The sequence below is a fragment of the Mustela nigripes genome, chromosome 2, assembly GCF_022355385.1.
Source record: "Mustela nigripes isolate SB6536 chromosome 2, MUSNIG.SB6536, whole genome shotgun sequence".
Classification (NCBI taxonomy): domain Eukaryota; kingdom Metazoa; phylum Chordata; class Mammalia; order Carnivora; family Mustelidae; genus Mustela; species Mustela nigripes.
Genome location: NC_081558.1, coordinates 217,082,383 through 217,095,667, shown reverse-complemented (window position 1 = coordinate 217,095,667; position 13,285 = coordinate 217,082,383). Strand labels below are relative to the sequence as shown.

The 13,285-nt window shown below is 63.8% G+C and overlaps 1 protein-coding gene across 2 annotated transcripts in view; it reads right to left on the bottom strand.

Annotated features, from left to right (window-relative positions):
- The window catches only part of PDXK (pyridoxal kinase), a 35,114-nt gene that overhangs the window by 4,373 nt on the left and 17,456 nt on the right, over positions 1-13,285 (bottom strand). Inside the window, exons 7-11 of one of the 2 annotated variants that reach the window (XM_059392457.1) lie at positions 12,358-12,403; positions 11,311-11,422; positions 10,734-10,870; positions 9,233-9,299; positions 8,764-8,954 (exon numbers count right to left, since the gene is read on the bottom strand). In XM_059392457.1, coding sequence (XP_059248440.1) covers positions 8,842-8,954; positions 9,233-9,299; positions 10,734-10,870; positions 11,311-11,422; positions 12,358-12,403 — 475 coding nt within the window. In that variant the 3' untranslated portion in view covers positions 8,764-8,841. Of the gene's footprint in view, positions 1-8,763; positions 8,955-9,232; positions 9,300-10,733; positions 10,871-11,310; positions 11,423-12,357; positions 12,404-13,285 lie in introns of those variants that run through there. The other variant, XM_059392458.1, reaches the window with a different exon arrangement.

The following is a 13,285-nucleotide window of genomic DNA, read 5'->3' as shown; positions in this document are numbered from 1 at the left end:
GGGGGGGGGGGGGGGGGTATCACGCACCTCTCTTGTGTCCCTGCCTTTGTCTCTTCCTGCCTTTTGGTGGGAGAGACAGAACACTGTCACTGATCTTAATTACTTTCAAAGATGGCTTATATTCTCTTTAAATACATATTTTTAAATCTTCATGAATTTACTCCCTTGTTGGGGTGTTTTCTTGGAGCTGAAACCATAATCCTATACAGGAGCATCGAGCGGTGAAGGGACGTGTTTCTGTGGTCGTTCGCTAGCCCCAAGCCTGCTGTGACACAGGGAGCCCCTCCTGGGTCACACGCCAGCTGGAGCTCGCTGGACACCCCTTCCTGCTGCAGAGCCGAGCCCAAGGGTGGTTACCCAAGATCACAGCAAGTGGGCAGAGGACTCAGGATTCTGGGAGACCGTGTTCGAACCACAGCTCCCACACTCATGCCTCAACTCCATGCAGTCCCCCATAAAATGAAAGGATTTGGGTAGATCTGGATCCAGAACATTAGCTCTAGGGCACCTGGACACGTTCACACGCTGCCTTCCGCTCTCGCGGAAACACAGATGTGTGTGCAAGAGGCGGTAACCTTCCGGGTAACGCAGGTGGGTGTGCAGGACTGTTGGTTGGCCTCGCTGAGCCCCGGGCCAGCTGCAGAGTCTCTCGAGCTCCTGCTCTGAGCTCAGTGTGCCAAGCCCTGGGCCGCAGCACGTCTCGGGTCCTCCAGAGGGTCCCTGCCGTCAGGGACATCGGTCCTGTGCTCGGTAGGCTCTCTGTCCGTGTTTCGTAAATAAAAGCCACAGCATGACCATGTCTGGGAGAAGAAGGGAGGGTGTGGTGTCTTGTGTGGCTCAGGTCGTGGCAGAAAATCATCCTTGAGGGTTCAGCTTGGTCTCAGATTCCCAAACCTCTTTGTGTCTGTGGTGTGGGGGGGCCTCTGGGGTCTGGATCTTGGAGGGTCGCAGAGTGGGCAGACAGCTCCAACGCTTTTAAGAAGAAAGCCCTAAAGTGAGCCGTGTGTCCTAGTCTCTGTCTGTCCTGGATCTGGAAGAATGGGAAGCTTCCCTAACAGGCTCTTATTCTCGGCCATCAAGCCATTTTGCCCTGAAATAAAGATTGAGCGTATTTTGTAACTCAGCTTGGGGCGGTACTCGACGTGCTGGGCTGGAGCTCCTCCAGCTGGCCCCTGGCCCCTCACTGTGGGGACCAGCATGGGGCTCCTGTCCATGTCTCCCTACGACAGGACTTTCCTCCAGTTGTGCCCCTCACCCACCAGGTAGCCCTTTGTGCCAGGCTGGTGATGCCCCCCCAACCACAGCCCCTCACTGAGCTCCCCTCCATCACCCCTGGGAGTGCTCCAGGACCAAGAAGCCCACGAAAGGGACCTGGCCCACGGCTGAGCGTCACAGACCCCGCACTCAGCTTCCCCAGGTGGGAACGAGCCCCCTGGGCCAGCAGGTGAGCCGCCTTCCCAGCTGCCCAGGAGCTTCCTCTCCTCGCCCAGAATTCTTGCTGAATGTCACTTTTCCCGAAGCCTGACCTTGCACCCCGCCGGGCTGCACAGGTCGGCACACTCAGCCAGGCCTAGTTCTGCCCCTCCAGGGGCCCCTGGATTCCTCACCAGCTCAGAGGTACCTAACTGCGCCCTGGACACAGTGCCGGCGGGAAACCACCGTCAGCTGACTTAGATCAGATGCACGCTGGCCTAGAGATAGAGGAGCCAGTAACAGATGTCACTTGGGCAGTGGACAGAGTCCTTGGTGCCGCTTGCCTGTCGCCACCAGGTGGGTGTCTAGGAGACTCTCCCTGAGCTGCTTGGAAGTGGAATTCACATGTTTTCTGTCCTTGCGAAAGGAGGCACGTGGCTCGAGCAGACAGGGCTGGACAAGGAGAATTCTAGAGGAGCGCGTGAATTCCTCTACAGTCGGGTCTGGACACGGGCTTTTAATCTAGGACTCCAATTCAAACTTGGAGAATAGATTTGTAACCTATTAAGGGGTAATACTGCTAATGCATAAAGAACTCTTAAAAGTGGGGAGAAAAGGGGGCGCCTGGGTGGCTCAGTGGGTTAAGCTTCTGCCTTTGGCTCGGGTCATGATCTCAGGGTCCTGGGATCGAGTCCGGCATCGGGCTCTCTGCTCAGCGGGGAGCCTGCTGCCCCCCCCCCCCGCCTGCCTCTCTGCCTACTTGTGATCTCTGTCAAATAAATTAAAAAAAAAAAAAAAAGTGAGGAGAAAGGGATGAAAAATCCTATTGTAAAATAATCAAAGACCGGAACACAATCACAACAATTAGAATGTCCATGTAGCAGCTTTTTTGTTTTTTTTTTAAGATTTATTTGAGAGCGAGCGAGCGAACCAGCCCACAAAAGCAGAGAGAAAGACAGCAGCAGGCTTCCCACTGAGCAGGGAGCCCCGTGTGGGGCTCGATCCCAGGATCCCGGGATCATGACCCGAGCTGAAGACAGAGGCTTCACACCTGAGCCCCCAGGCGCCCTCCATGTGACCGTCTTCAGGAGAGAAGAGTGAAGTGGAACCGGGCTCAGGGTGCCTCTGTCCCGCTCCCCTGAGAAACGTCCAGAAGCTTGTGGACAGCCCCACCCACCACCCCGCGAGGTGGGTGCAGCCCCTGTGCGGGGACTGGTGACCTCTCGGGACCGCACAGGCACACGGCCTTGCAGCTCCCACTGCACGGTGACCACAAGCAGAGTGGCCAGTGGCTGACACCTGGGAGGTGGTTGACAAGTGACCAGAAGATGGAGGAGCAGGACCCTCACCTGGTTCAGGGCTTCCTGCCACTGTACCGTATCCCGCTCACCTCTGCAGGCCCTGGGCCTCCCTCCTGTCCATCCTGACCCACCCTGGCCTCCGCTGTGTCAGCTCTGGCAGCGTCCAAAGCCGTGGGACCCGCGCCTCCAGAGCCCAGGGTGTCCGTCCCCCTGGGAGATGGACTTTGACCGGTTGGAGCAGATGGGAGAAGGGAGACTTGGAAGCCCAGCGGGCAGCCCGGCCACCCCCCCTCATCTTCTCTCCCTGCCTTGTCCCTTTTCCTGTCTGACCTGCCAGCCCGGGACGGCACCCCCTTCGGACTCCCGTAGCTCAAGGGTGGGGCCTAGGCTCTTCTCCAGGAACCCGGAACCCAGTCTGGAAAGCTCCAGGGTGGGGCCTGGACTCGAGGCAGGTCTTCCCACCCACCAGAGGTAGCCAGCACCAGGAATCCTCTCGGTGGCAGAGGTTTCCCAGCTGTGAGCAGTCTTCTGCTAGACCTTCCGTGCAGAGCCTCAGAGAGACGGGTGACTGGGTGAAGACCCAGGTAACCTCGCCCCTGTCTCTTTCATAGGACGTGGAGGGTTGACCTGGGTCCCGCCGAGGATGGGCCCGAACCTGTGGATGTTAACTTACTTGGCAAGGGGACGTTCCAGGTGTGATTAAGCTAAGGGTCTTGAGTTGAAGCGGGGGCCCGATGTCACCTCAGAGTCCTTAGAAGAGGAGGCAGGGGTCTGAGTCAGACTAGAGGGGCCATACTGCGGGCTGTGATATGGGGGGCACGTGCCAGGAGTGCAGGCCCGTCTGGAAGCTGGAAACGGCAGAGGGTAGATTCTCCCCAGAGCCTCCAGGAGGAAGCAGCTGGGCCCACCTAGCTCGACCTGTCCCCTCCCTGCCCCCAGCACGGTGCATGCGCCCGCGTCACTGTAAACCACGGCAGCCACACACAGTCGTCCACCAGGAGGGCCTTGGGGGCCGGTGAAGGGGCTTGGGAGAGTCCGCAGTGGGTTTGAGGTGAAGCGTGAGGCTTTTTGGACACCAAGCGATTCCCATGTCCGGTCCGGCCCTCCTGTGCCTCTCTGGCAGGCAGGAGCCTGGTGCTCCCGGAGACCGCCTGCGGACTTACTCGTGAAGGTGTGGGTGAATCAGGGCGGGAGCACCGTACCTGCCTGGCCAGTGTGACCAGAGCCGGCCCCTTGCAGGGCTGAAGGACCCAGGAGAGGCGGTGACAGGGATCAGTGGCTCAAGCCGGTTCTCAGACTCTGGCCTGGAGGGACTGGGGAACGGAAACCTCACCCTCTCCGGCACCTCTGCCTTCCGGCAGAGCTCACAGGCCAGCCCCCAGGGCACAGCGCACATGGGAGAGGGGACCTGGGGACCTGGGCCTTGGCTGGCGGGTCAGGTCGGGCAGGCCCATTTCTTGGGCGGGGGGTCCTGTTCAGCCGGTGGCCTGTACGAGGCCAAGCAGCTTCCCGTACTTAACCGGGAGCTCCCGAGGGGAACAGAGATCACTGGACGGCAGGACCATCACCAGAAAGATTTATTGGTGGGTGATCGTGAGTCCACAGCGCAGACGTGGACTTTACAATGCCGGTGGGGACTTTATGAACACCCACACACGCACAGAAGGCGGGCTGGACACCCGGGGCTGCCCCGCCACCACCTGGACCTCAGGGACCGTCCCTCCGTCTCCCGCACGGCCGCCGCCACCATCCCAGCTAATGCCCCGGAAGGCCCAGGCCAGCCGCGGTCAGGCTCGGAGTCCGCGCCGCCGCACTCCTGCCCACCCAGTCCTGCAATCGGCCCAAACCCGGGCTAAACCTCTGACTTGGAAAGGTCGCGGCCGAGCGGCCGAGCGCGCGCACCGCTGTCCTCCGGCCTGTGCTGTCCGGGAGGGCCGCGCCCGTCCCAGGGCTGCCACCCGCCGCCCGGCAGCGCGACGCTCCCGGGACTCTGGGGCGCACGAGGCCGCGGTGCCGCGCGTTTCGCTTCCCTCTGTTCTTCGGGACCCACCGAGGGCTGCGGCCGCGCCCAGCGCCGCTCCCTCCCCGGCCGCGGGAACGGACCTCGGCCGCACTGTCCGTCCCCGCGCGAGCTGCGGCCGCGGAGACAGGGCCTGCGGCGGCTCGAAAGCCGGGACCTCGCCCCCCAGCTCGGGACAGTGTGGTCAGTACAGGGTCCGGGTCCCCCGAGACCGCCGGCTCCCTCCGCTCCTCAGCTGGGCCGGGGGACGCGCGGGCCGCAGAAGCGGGCCCTGCCCCGAGCCGGAGTAGGCCGCGGCGGCGGGTGTGCACCGGCCCTGGCCCGCCCCCACCCGGGGCTCTCAGGCCGCGGGGGCTCCGGGCCGGACGCGCACACGGCTCGGGGCCCCGCAGCTTCGGGGCCGCCCCCCGCGCCCCGTGTGCGGCGAGCCCGGGACGCATGCGCACGAGCAGCCCGCCCCCCCGCGAGGGAGCCGAGTCCGGCGCCGGCCGCGGGAGACGCGCCCCCTAGAGGGCGGGTGAGACGCGCAAGCGCCGAGGCGGCCCCGGGCCCCGCCCACTCGCCCCCTGCCGGCGGAGGCTGCCGGTGCAGGGTCGGGTCCGCGGGCTCCGGGCACGCGCGGGTTCGGGCCGCCTCTCGCCGCAGACGCTCCGACCGCCCAGCGAGCGCAGCGCGGACACCCGTGCGCGGACACACGGCCGCTGTGCTCCTGGGCGGCCGGCGTCCAGCCCAAGGGAAGGAGGCGTCCTGGGGGGGGGTCGCCCCTCCATACCCTCCCGACCCGGGCGCGAGGCTTCCCGGCCGGGCGCAGCGGACCCGGCGTCCCAGAGCGGCACCGGCTCCGCAGGGGAGGGGCAGCGCCGAGCTGCGGTGACGGGACGAGGCGGGACCGGCAGCCTGGCGGCCGCGACCCCCGGCGGGCAGAGTCTGGGGGCCGCGTGGATCCCACCCTGAGGCCGAGCCCGCACTCTGCCCCGGACCCCTCTGCCCACTCAACTTCCTTCCCTGATTCCCGCCCGGGCAGGTGCTGGGGGGGCCTCCCGTCAAACCCCGACCCACCCACGGGGAGCCGTGCTCGGGGGACGCGGAGCACCCAGCGGGCAGGACAGAGGACGACAGGGACTGCAGCTGTTCTGGTGCGGGCACAGAGCGCTGGCACGCAGGCAGCTGCGGCCCCAAGCCCGGGCGGGCGGCCCCATCAAAGGCAGGAAGGGTGCGGGGAGGGCTGGCTCAAGGCCCAGCCCGCGGCCGGAGCGCTGTCACCTCTGTCGCCGCACATTCCAGCTGGGAGTGGACATCAGGTCAAGCAAGGAGGCAACGGCAGAGTCGGGAGTGGCCTCGAGACACCGAGTGCCACTAGGGCCCACCCACCCAGCCGGCCCCCCCGACGCCAGCACACAGCATTCCTCTTCCCAGATGGGAGAGACGGGAGGGGGCAGTACACCTGCACCGGGGACCGGGCATCACGGCGCAGGCAGCGCACTCTGGCCTCTGGCTGAACGTGGAAATCACTCTCTGCTTAGTCGTCCGGGCAGTTTTGGCAAACCACGCTCAGCCCATCGTAAAGCCGGGCAACATTTTACAACACACGTTTCAACAAGTTTAAGAAAAAGACAACAAAGCATCATTTTTACCACCGCTGACATGTATTACAAAAATAATGCAGATTAACACGATCACCTCAGCAGGACTTGGCAATGACCTGAAAATGTTTTTTAAAAAAAGGGTATTTTGTAATTAATCTTTAAGGTCTACAGAAGCTTTGAAAAACTACTGAAATCTGTAATCTGGTCCTAAGCAGGCGATTTAAGACCAATACATCTCTCATCTTAAAATATATAATTATTACTTTGCGTGTTACTAAACTATGGAAAGTAGAAACAAAGATTAATTCTAATCTGGACCCAACCTGTATAGAAACACCACTGCTAGCGACCACGTGCACCTCCGGATGGGAAATCGTAAGCGCGACAACCGGAGGCTCTGGGTGCACGGAGCACGGGGCCCAGGATCGTCCGGCTCGGCGGCAGCACGGGACACACACACACCTTGCTGGGAGCTCAAGGGTTGGACGGTCTCCCATGGGAGCTGATGGAACCAGACGCCGTTTCTACAGGAGCCCTGCGCTCTGCAGAGGCTCTCCGGACACCCGGTTCCTGCTGCTGGGTGCTGAGGGCACAAGACACCACCTCTCCCAGTGCTCGGGGGTTCAGAGTCAGAGGGACAGAGGAACACGCCCGGGACCCCGCCAGAAAGCTGATGAGGGGGCAGGCGGCTTTGTACATATAGTACCGGTGAAGTCAGTCAGGGGGACACAAAGGCTGAGCCTCTGAAATAAAAGGTGAACAGGCAGATGGACAGTGTTTGCAGGAGGCTCCCCAAGGCCACCGAACAGACGCAGCGAGCCCCTCCAGCCCCCACCGTAGCAGTGTGGAGGCTTTTCTGCCATGGCACTGCAGGGACACACACACTCAGGATGCTTCCCAGCTTACCCTCGCTCTCGGTATTAAAAAAGAGGGGAAAAAATCTTCCTTTGCTGGCTGGTGGCGTGGCCGTCTCCCCAGCTCTCCTTGGCAGTGACAGGCGGCCAGGCTCTACCCCAGGGCTAAGCAGAGCCCGGTCCTCAGAACCAGGACACAGAACAGGGACACATGCCCTGACCTGTGCCCGCCATGGGAGGCGCGAACCACCGAGCCCGTGCACAGCTGCTGGGCACTGGTGCGCGAGTGAGGACACTCAGGGCGTGAAGGACAGGGAAAAAGAAAAGCGGATAGAACACGGAGGCCGGCTTTCGTTTTGGGGCGTCCTCACTGCAGTGGAGAACACTGCCCCGAGGGGGTGGCAGTGGTTCTGGAGGTCACGGCGAACTGCCGCAGCGGGGGGTGTGGGCCGCAGGACAGGACCTGCCTGTGGGACATGGGCAAGGGGGCTCCCCAGGGCGGGCCTGCCATCGGTCCCCACCCCCCGATCCTGCAGGCTGTGGGCTCCCAGGAGAGGACCTCTGCACCCCCACACACATAGGGACGGGGGCTCGGGGGCCAAGTGTATGGGACGGGCACACCTCCCTGCTCGCAGCCACACCTGGGAGTCCTCAAAATTCTGGGCCAAGTGGGGCCAGACAGGCCACCCCGGCAGCGGACAACCAGCCTGGTGCCCAGGCCTAGGCTGTGGCCTCCGTAGTGGCTACTGGGAGCCGCTCCTCTGGCACTGTGCCCCAGTCCCTCCCTGGGGTCCAACACCCTCCCCTGCGAGGGCTGGGCCCAGCCGCAGCTGGCTCTTCGACCCGCCTCTTGCTTCCCAGCTTCCAGGAGGCAGAGGAGGCACAGGCAAGCAGGGAGGGGCAGGTGTCCCCCTCAGCCCTCCTGTACCCACCTCTGCCCTGGCCCCGTGTGCGACACACCTGTTCCCTGCAACGGGGGCAAACTGTATACTCGACCTGCCGTGTCACTGACTAGGGAACACAACGTGCTAGTGCTCCCACAAGCTGTCCCCAACCCACAGGACCTTTCCTCGTCTCCGTCCTGTCAACCAGCAGGTCCCTGGTCCTATGGATGGGCACGACATGTGCAGGCCACCTGAATGTTCAGGGTCCTGGAACGGTGCCCCCCAGCGGGACTGCACAGTGCCCGTGCGTGCCGGGCCAGCTGGTGTTCAACTGTCCCCATGGGACAACCTTCCCCGGCGACCTCCCCAACAGCGAAGGGACAACCAAGATGTCTGAAGTGGGAGCAGAGAGGGTCGGTCGGAAAGACAACACAGAGATTTAGCAAGACCCTTCCAGGCGCAAATGGTTAAAACCCAAGGGTTCTTCGGGGACACATACAGCCTGGGCTTCCACAGCCCTAGGCTCCTTGGGTCGGGACACATGGCGCCCAGAGCCAGGAGAGCCATGGGGAGCGACATTCCCCAAATTACAGATTTCTGTGATTGCTTTGTTACTCCTGAAAAGCACGACCAGCACGTTTTCACAATTAAGACTGGTGGATACTGGACACTCATGAAAGAAAAAGACCAAGCTTCAGTCACAGCTCTAAGGCAGACGCTACATGTTCACGGGACAAGGGAGACACCACACGCTGTGCATCGGAGGGGGACGGCTCAGGGGCCTCACAGCACCGTGGCCTGGACCACGATCTCTGGGTTCTCGATGTCCTTTTTGCTCTGGACCATCCTCAATTCCAGCTGCGCCGGGCTGGGCTTCAGCCCTCCCACTGCCTGGGCTGCAGGACAAAGCGTCCGTGACAGGGACAGAGCAGAAGCTACCCTGATGTCCCCCCACACCCCACCCGAGCCCTGACAGCCCGTGTCGCCCCGTGGAGCTCCCATCCCGAGCTCGCACCCCACAGGCAGGTCCCTGCCCGAACGAAGGCCGCGGTGACGGCAGGAGCCTGGTGACCCGCCGCCAACACCAGAGGGCGCAGCTGCTGCCCTTCCAGCCCCCTGCCCCTGCTCTCCGCGCCGGCCGCCTTGCGCGCCTGTGGGCCTGGCCGGGGCATACCTTTTGCACATCTGATCGTTCGCTGCAGGACGTGGTGCATGGCAGACACGGTCTTCTCACAGGCCACCTGTGGGCAACGGGGGTGTGGGACACACACACACAGCCCGCGGCTCCCCCACTCCCGTGATGCCCGAGCCCGGATGGGGTCTTCTGTGTCCACAAGCGCTGTCTCCACCCCGAGTCCCCAGGGCACCGGCTTTACCATCACACACTCCCCACCCTGGGATGGGTGATCCCTGGGACAAAGATCCCAGGAGAGCTGGGCAAATGCCACCGCACCCAATGAACTACCTCCCTCTGGCTCCTGTACTCTGGGGAAGGGCAGAGCCTTAGGCCCTGTCAATACTTTCTGGCATGCAGTAGGTGCTTAATACTTGTGCTTCCAGAATGAAGCAGGTGTGAAGAACCCACATGGAAAGGAGCCCACCCCCAAAGCTGGCTAAGGTCATCGCTTGCTGGCAGCTCAAAGTCAAAGACTCAGGGCTTAGCGGGAGCTGGGCACATGAGTGGATGCCCTCCTGCCCAATTCCAGGACCCAGGGTGGCGCCGAGCCTGGATTTGGCCTCAGGTGGCCCAGCAGCAAGGCCTCCACTGGGCACTGGCTGGCCAAGGTGCACGTACCAGATGGACCGCCCACGGGGCCAACTGAAACAGCGGGTCTGCGCTCACCCTCGTCCCTGGGTGTGTGGGCGGGGGCACCGGTCAGACACAGCACGCGAGGGCTTCACATCATAGCATCATCCCTGTGCCTTGTAGGCAAGAGGGACTGGGCTCCGCCTAAACCCCACATTTCAGGACTGGGGCTGACCGGGAAGGTGTGCGCCCCCCAGGGAAGACAGGCCCCTCCCAGCGCCCAGTACAGATCCCGACCCGAAGCTTCCCCATCGTCCGGTGGCCCCCACACAGATGAGGCACTTCCTCTCTCTCAAGCACCCCTCGCTGCTGCCCTCCTGTGCACACTCTGGAGGTGGGGGTCCCGCCGCTGCGCCACAGTAGGCAGACGGGGCCCCAGCGGCCGGGACGACCTCGTGCACACTGGGGCCCGTCCTATCAGGCGAGCAGCAACCACCCCCCTGCCCAGCGGGGCCTGTGCCAAGCAGCTTCACCCCTACACACTCACACCTGTGGACGTTCACACACAGTGTGGGGAGTGGGGGGCGAGACGGACACATAGACAACTCCCAGCGAGAAAGAGCCTCTTTGCAAGTCTGGCTTTGCAGCCCTGTCCCCGGCCCTCCCAGGGGGCTTCCAGCCTCTGGGTCTATCGAGTGGCTGCGGCCATGGTATTTCAGCGCGAGTACTGACTGGCTGCTCTCGGGCGAGAGGCTCCTAGTTACACACTCAGTGAGGCCACAATGACCCCTCCCAGGCCCGGCCTGGCTCAGGCCCCGGACCCCGTCTGGCTCAGCACTGCAGCGTGCTGTACGCGGTCCTGCTGTCGAAGCCCCCACAGCGCTCAGACAATCCCTGCTGGGGGCACGGAGGGGTCTGGGCCGCTGACCTTGAGGTTGCTGGGGTGTTTGTGTGTCCATGCCAGGAGCATGGCGGCAAAGAGGTCCCCGGTGCCCACAAAGACCGCGTCGACCTTGTGCATCTCCATGCGGATGCGCTCTGTCACCACGGAGCCGTCGGGGTTCCCTGGAGGAGAAGAGAGCGGCCCATGGGCTCGCAGACCTTGGGTCAGCAGAGGACCAGCCCCTCGGGTCTGGGAACTGGCCGTCCCCCCTGCCCACTCCTCGCCTGCCAGCGTCCCCTCTCAGGGGCTCACTGGGGCAGACGCCCTGTCCCAAGGAAGGTGGTGGTTACTGGAACCCCCAGCAGCATGGCGGGCACGGGGGGAGCGCGGCTCCTGCGATGGGACACGGGCGGAGCCCGCGGCCAGGGAGCAAGGAGAGTGTCTACGGCCACGGGGACGTGAACTTACTGAAACGGGGGTGTGTGGGGGCGCAGGGGTACGCCCTCCCACAGACACGGAGGGAGCGGCGAGGAGGAGTGAGCCGCAGGGAACCCAAACCCAGGCGCATTCGCACGGTCAGTGAGGGACCCATGAGGCCCCACAGGCCCCCCCCAGGACTCACGAATCCTCTGGCTCCCCAGCGCGATCAGGTAGTCACTGCCCCTCGGGGACGGCAGGTTGGAGCTGGTGATGACCACCGTGTCCGGGCCCATGGCGTGCAGCTCGTCCATGACCTGCCAGGGCACAGGGACGCGTCAGCACAGGTCTCGGGATGAAACACCCAGTGGGTGAACCGGCGGGTCGCGCTCATCTCAGGAAAGGGGGCTCGTCCCCCGGGGGCAGGGGCAGCACGGCTGAGCCGCAGGGACGCCCACCTGCTACGGGTCACTGCAGACCCGGACGGGCTGGGCTCTGTTGCAGGTCCCAGATGTGCCCCCCACCCCCATGTCAGCGGGCCCCGGATGTGCGCGCCAACACCGTGTGAGGAGTCTCCCGGTGCACACACAGACCCCCGTGCACTCAGACATGACCGTGCCGCATGCATGTGCACACACGGACGCCCCATGTCCGGCCATGCGCACCCTCCTGCTGGCCTCTGCCAACCCCGCCGACGCACACGGGTCCCGGCTCAGGGTGCACAGCGAGCCCACAGGAGACGCTGGGACAGCCGTGCACCACACTGTCTCTCCAGGACAGATGTGCGGACCCCCGGCCTTGGCCTTGGCAGGTCCCAGTCTCCTGCTCTGCAAACTGTGTCGGCGTGGACGCAGCCGAGCACGAGGCTGCCGGCATGGGACTGGCTGCAGTGTGTGGCATCTTTGGTGGGGACAGTGCCATCGAGACAGAGGACGCCCCCCCCCCCCACAATCACACCCAGAGCGCCCGCCATCGCCCTGATCTCCCAGGACCCCAGAGAGGGTGACTGATCTCGGCCCCTGTGTCTGCGGCTCTATTTGGGCCGCCCCAGGACCCCTGCAGGACCCCCGTGAGCAGAGCCAGCCACAGGGTCGCCCAGGCCCAGACCCACACTGCAACTGCCGTGCCAAACACAAGGGCCGCAGCCCCTGCAGGCCCCCAGGGTGCCCATCGCTCTCGTCCCCAGGGCACTCGGCTGTCCCCTCCCCACCATGCCCGTGCCCCGTCCCAAGCCAGCCTCGGGAGGTCTTACCAACAAGGCTTCTTCCTGACTGTGAATCTTTCTGCCACTCAGTAACCTGCGAACAGGTGGGCACAGGTGACACCCTGCTTCTCTGGGTCCTGCCGGAAACGCCCCCAGAGCTGCGGGGCTGGGTAACGCCTCCCAGCCTGCAGCAGCTCGCGCCTGCTGGCCATCACAGACCCGGCCGCCGCGGTGACGTAGCCAAGGACCCGCTGAGAGTAAAACTTAACCCAGGGACAGCTGCACAGGCCCCTCAGAGGCCCGTGACTGTGACCGACGTCCACGGAAAGTCAAAACGCGGACTGCAAAGGGCAGGTGATTGACACAGCGCCCTCACAGGGACAGGTGGGCCAGGTCGCGCACCCCAGCCCCCGAGCCCCCACCCCCCACTCCTTCAAAGGCAGCCTCACAGACGGGGGAATCCACCAAGCCACACTGTGGCACCGACGAGCGCACGCAGACACCCCACGGCACCAGACCCTGCTCATTGCCCCCCAGACTGGCTCTTCATCAGGGGCCCCACGATCCGAGAGACGGTCGGAAGCTCACTACCGCGAGGGCCCAACCAGCTCCTTTTAATCCCACCCAGAGACTGGGACGTGGGCTTCCGAGCACCCGGGCGGGTCCCCTTCATCAGCTGGCGAGGGGGGGTCTCCACCCGGGGCCTGTGTCACCCCCAAGGGCCCTCAGCTCCTCCCCTCTCCTGCTGCTTAGGAGCTCGTCTGGGGTCAGCATGATCCCAGGACATGCGGTGAAATGACCGCCCACTCCCATTGGGCTGCGCCCACTCCCATTGGGCTGCGGCGCCCCGGGGGTGAACGGCCCATCCCCCCCGTCCTGGCCAGATCTCTGCTCTGCTCTGAGGCCGGGCCGTCCGAGGAGTGAGGGAGGCTTGGCGGCCGGCCCGGCCAGCCCCACGGGGCGGTGTGAAAGCCTC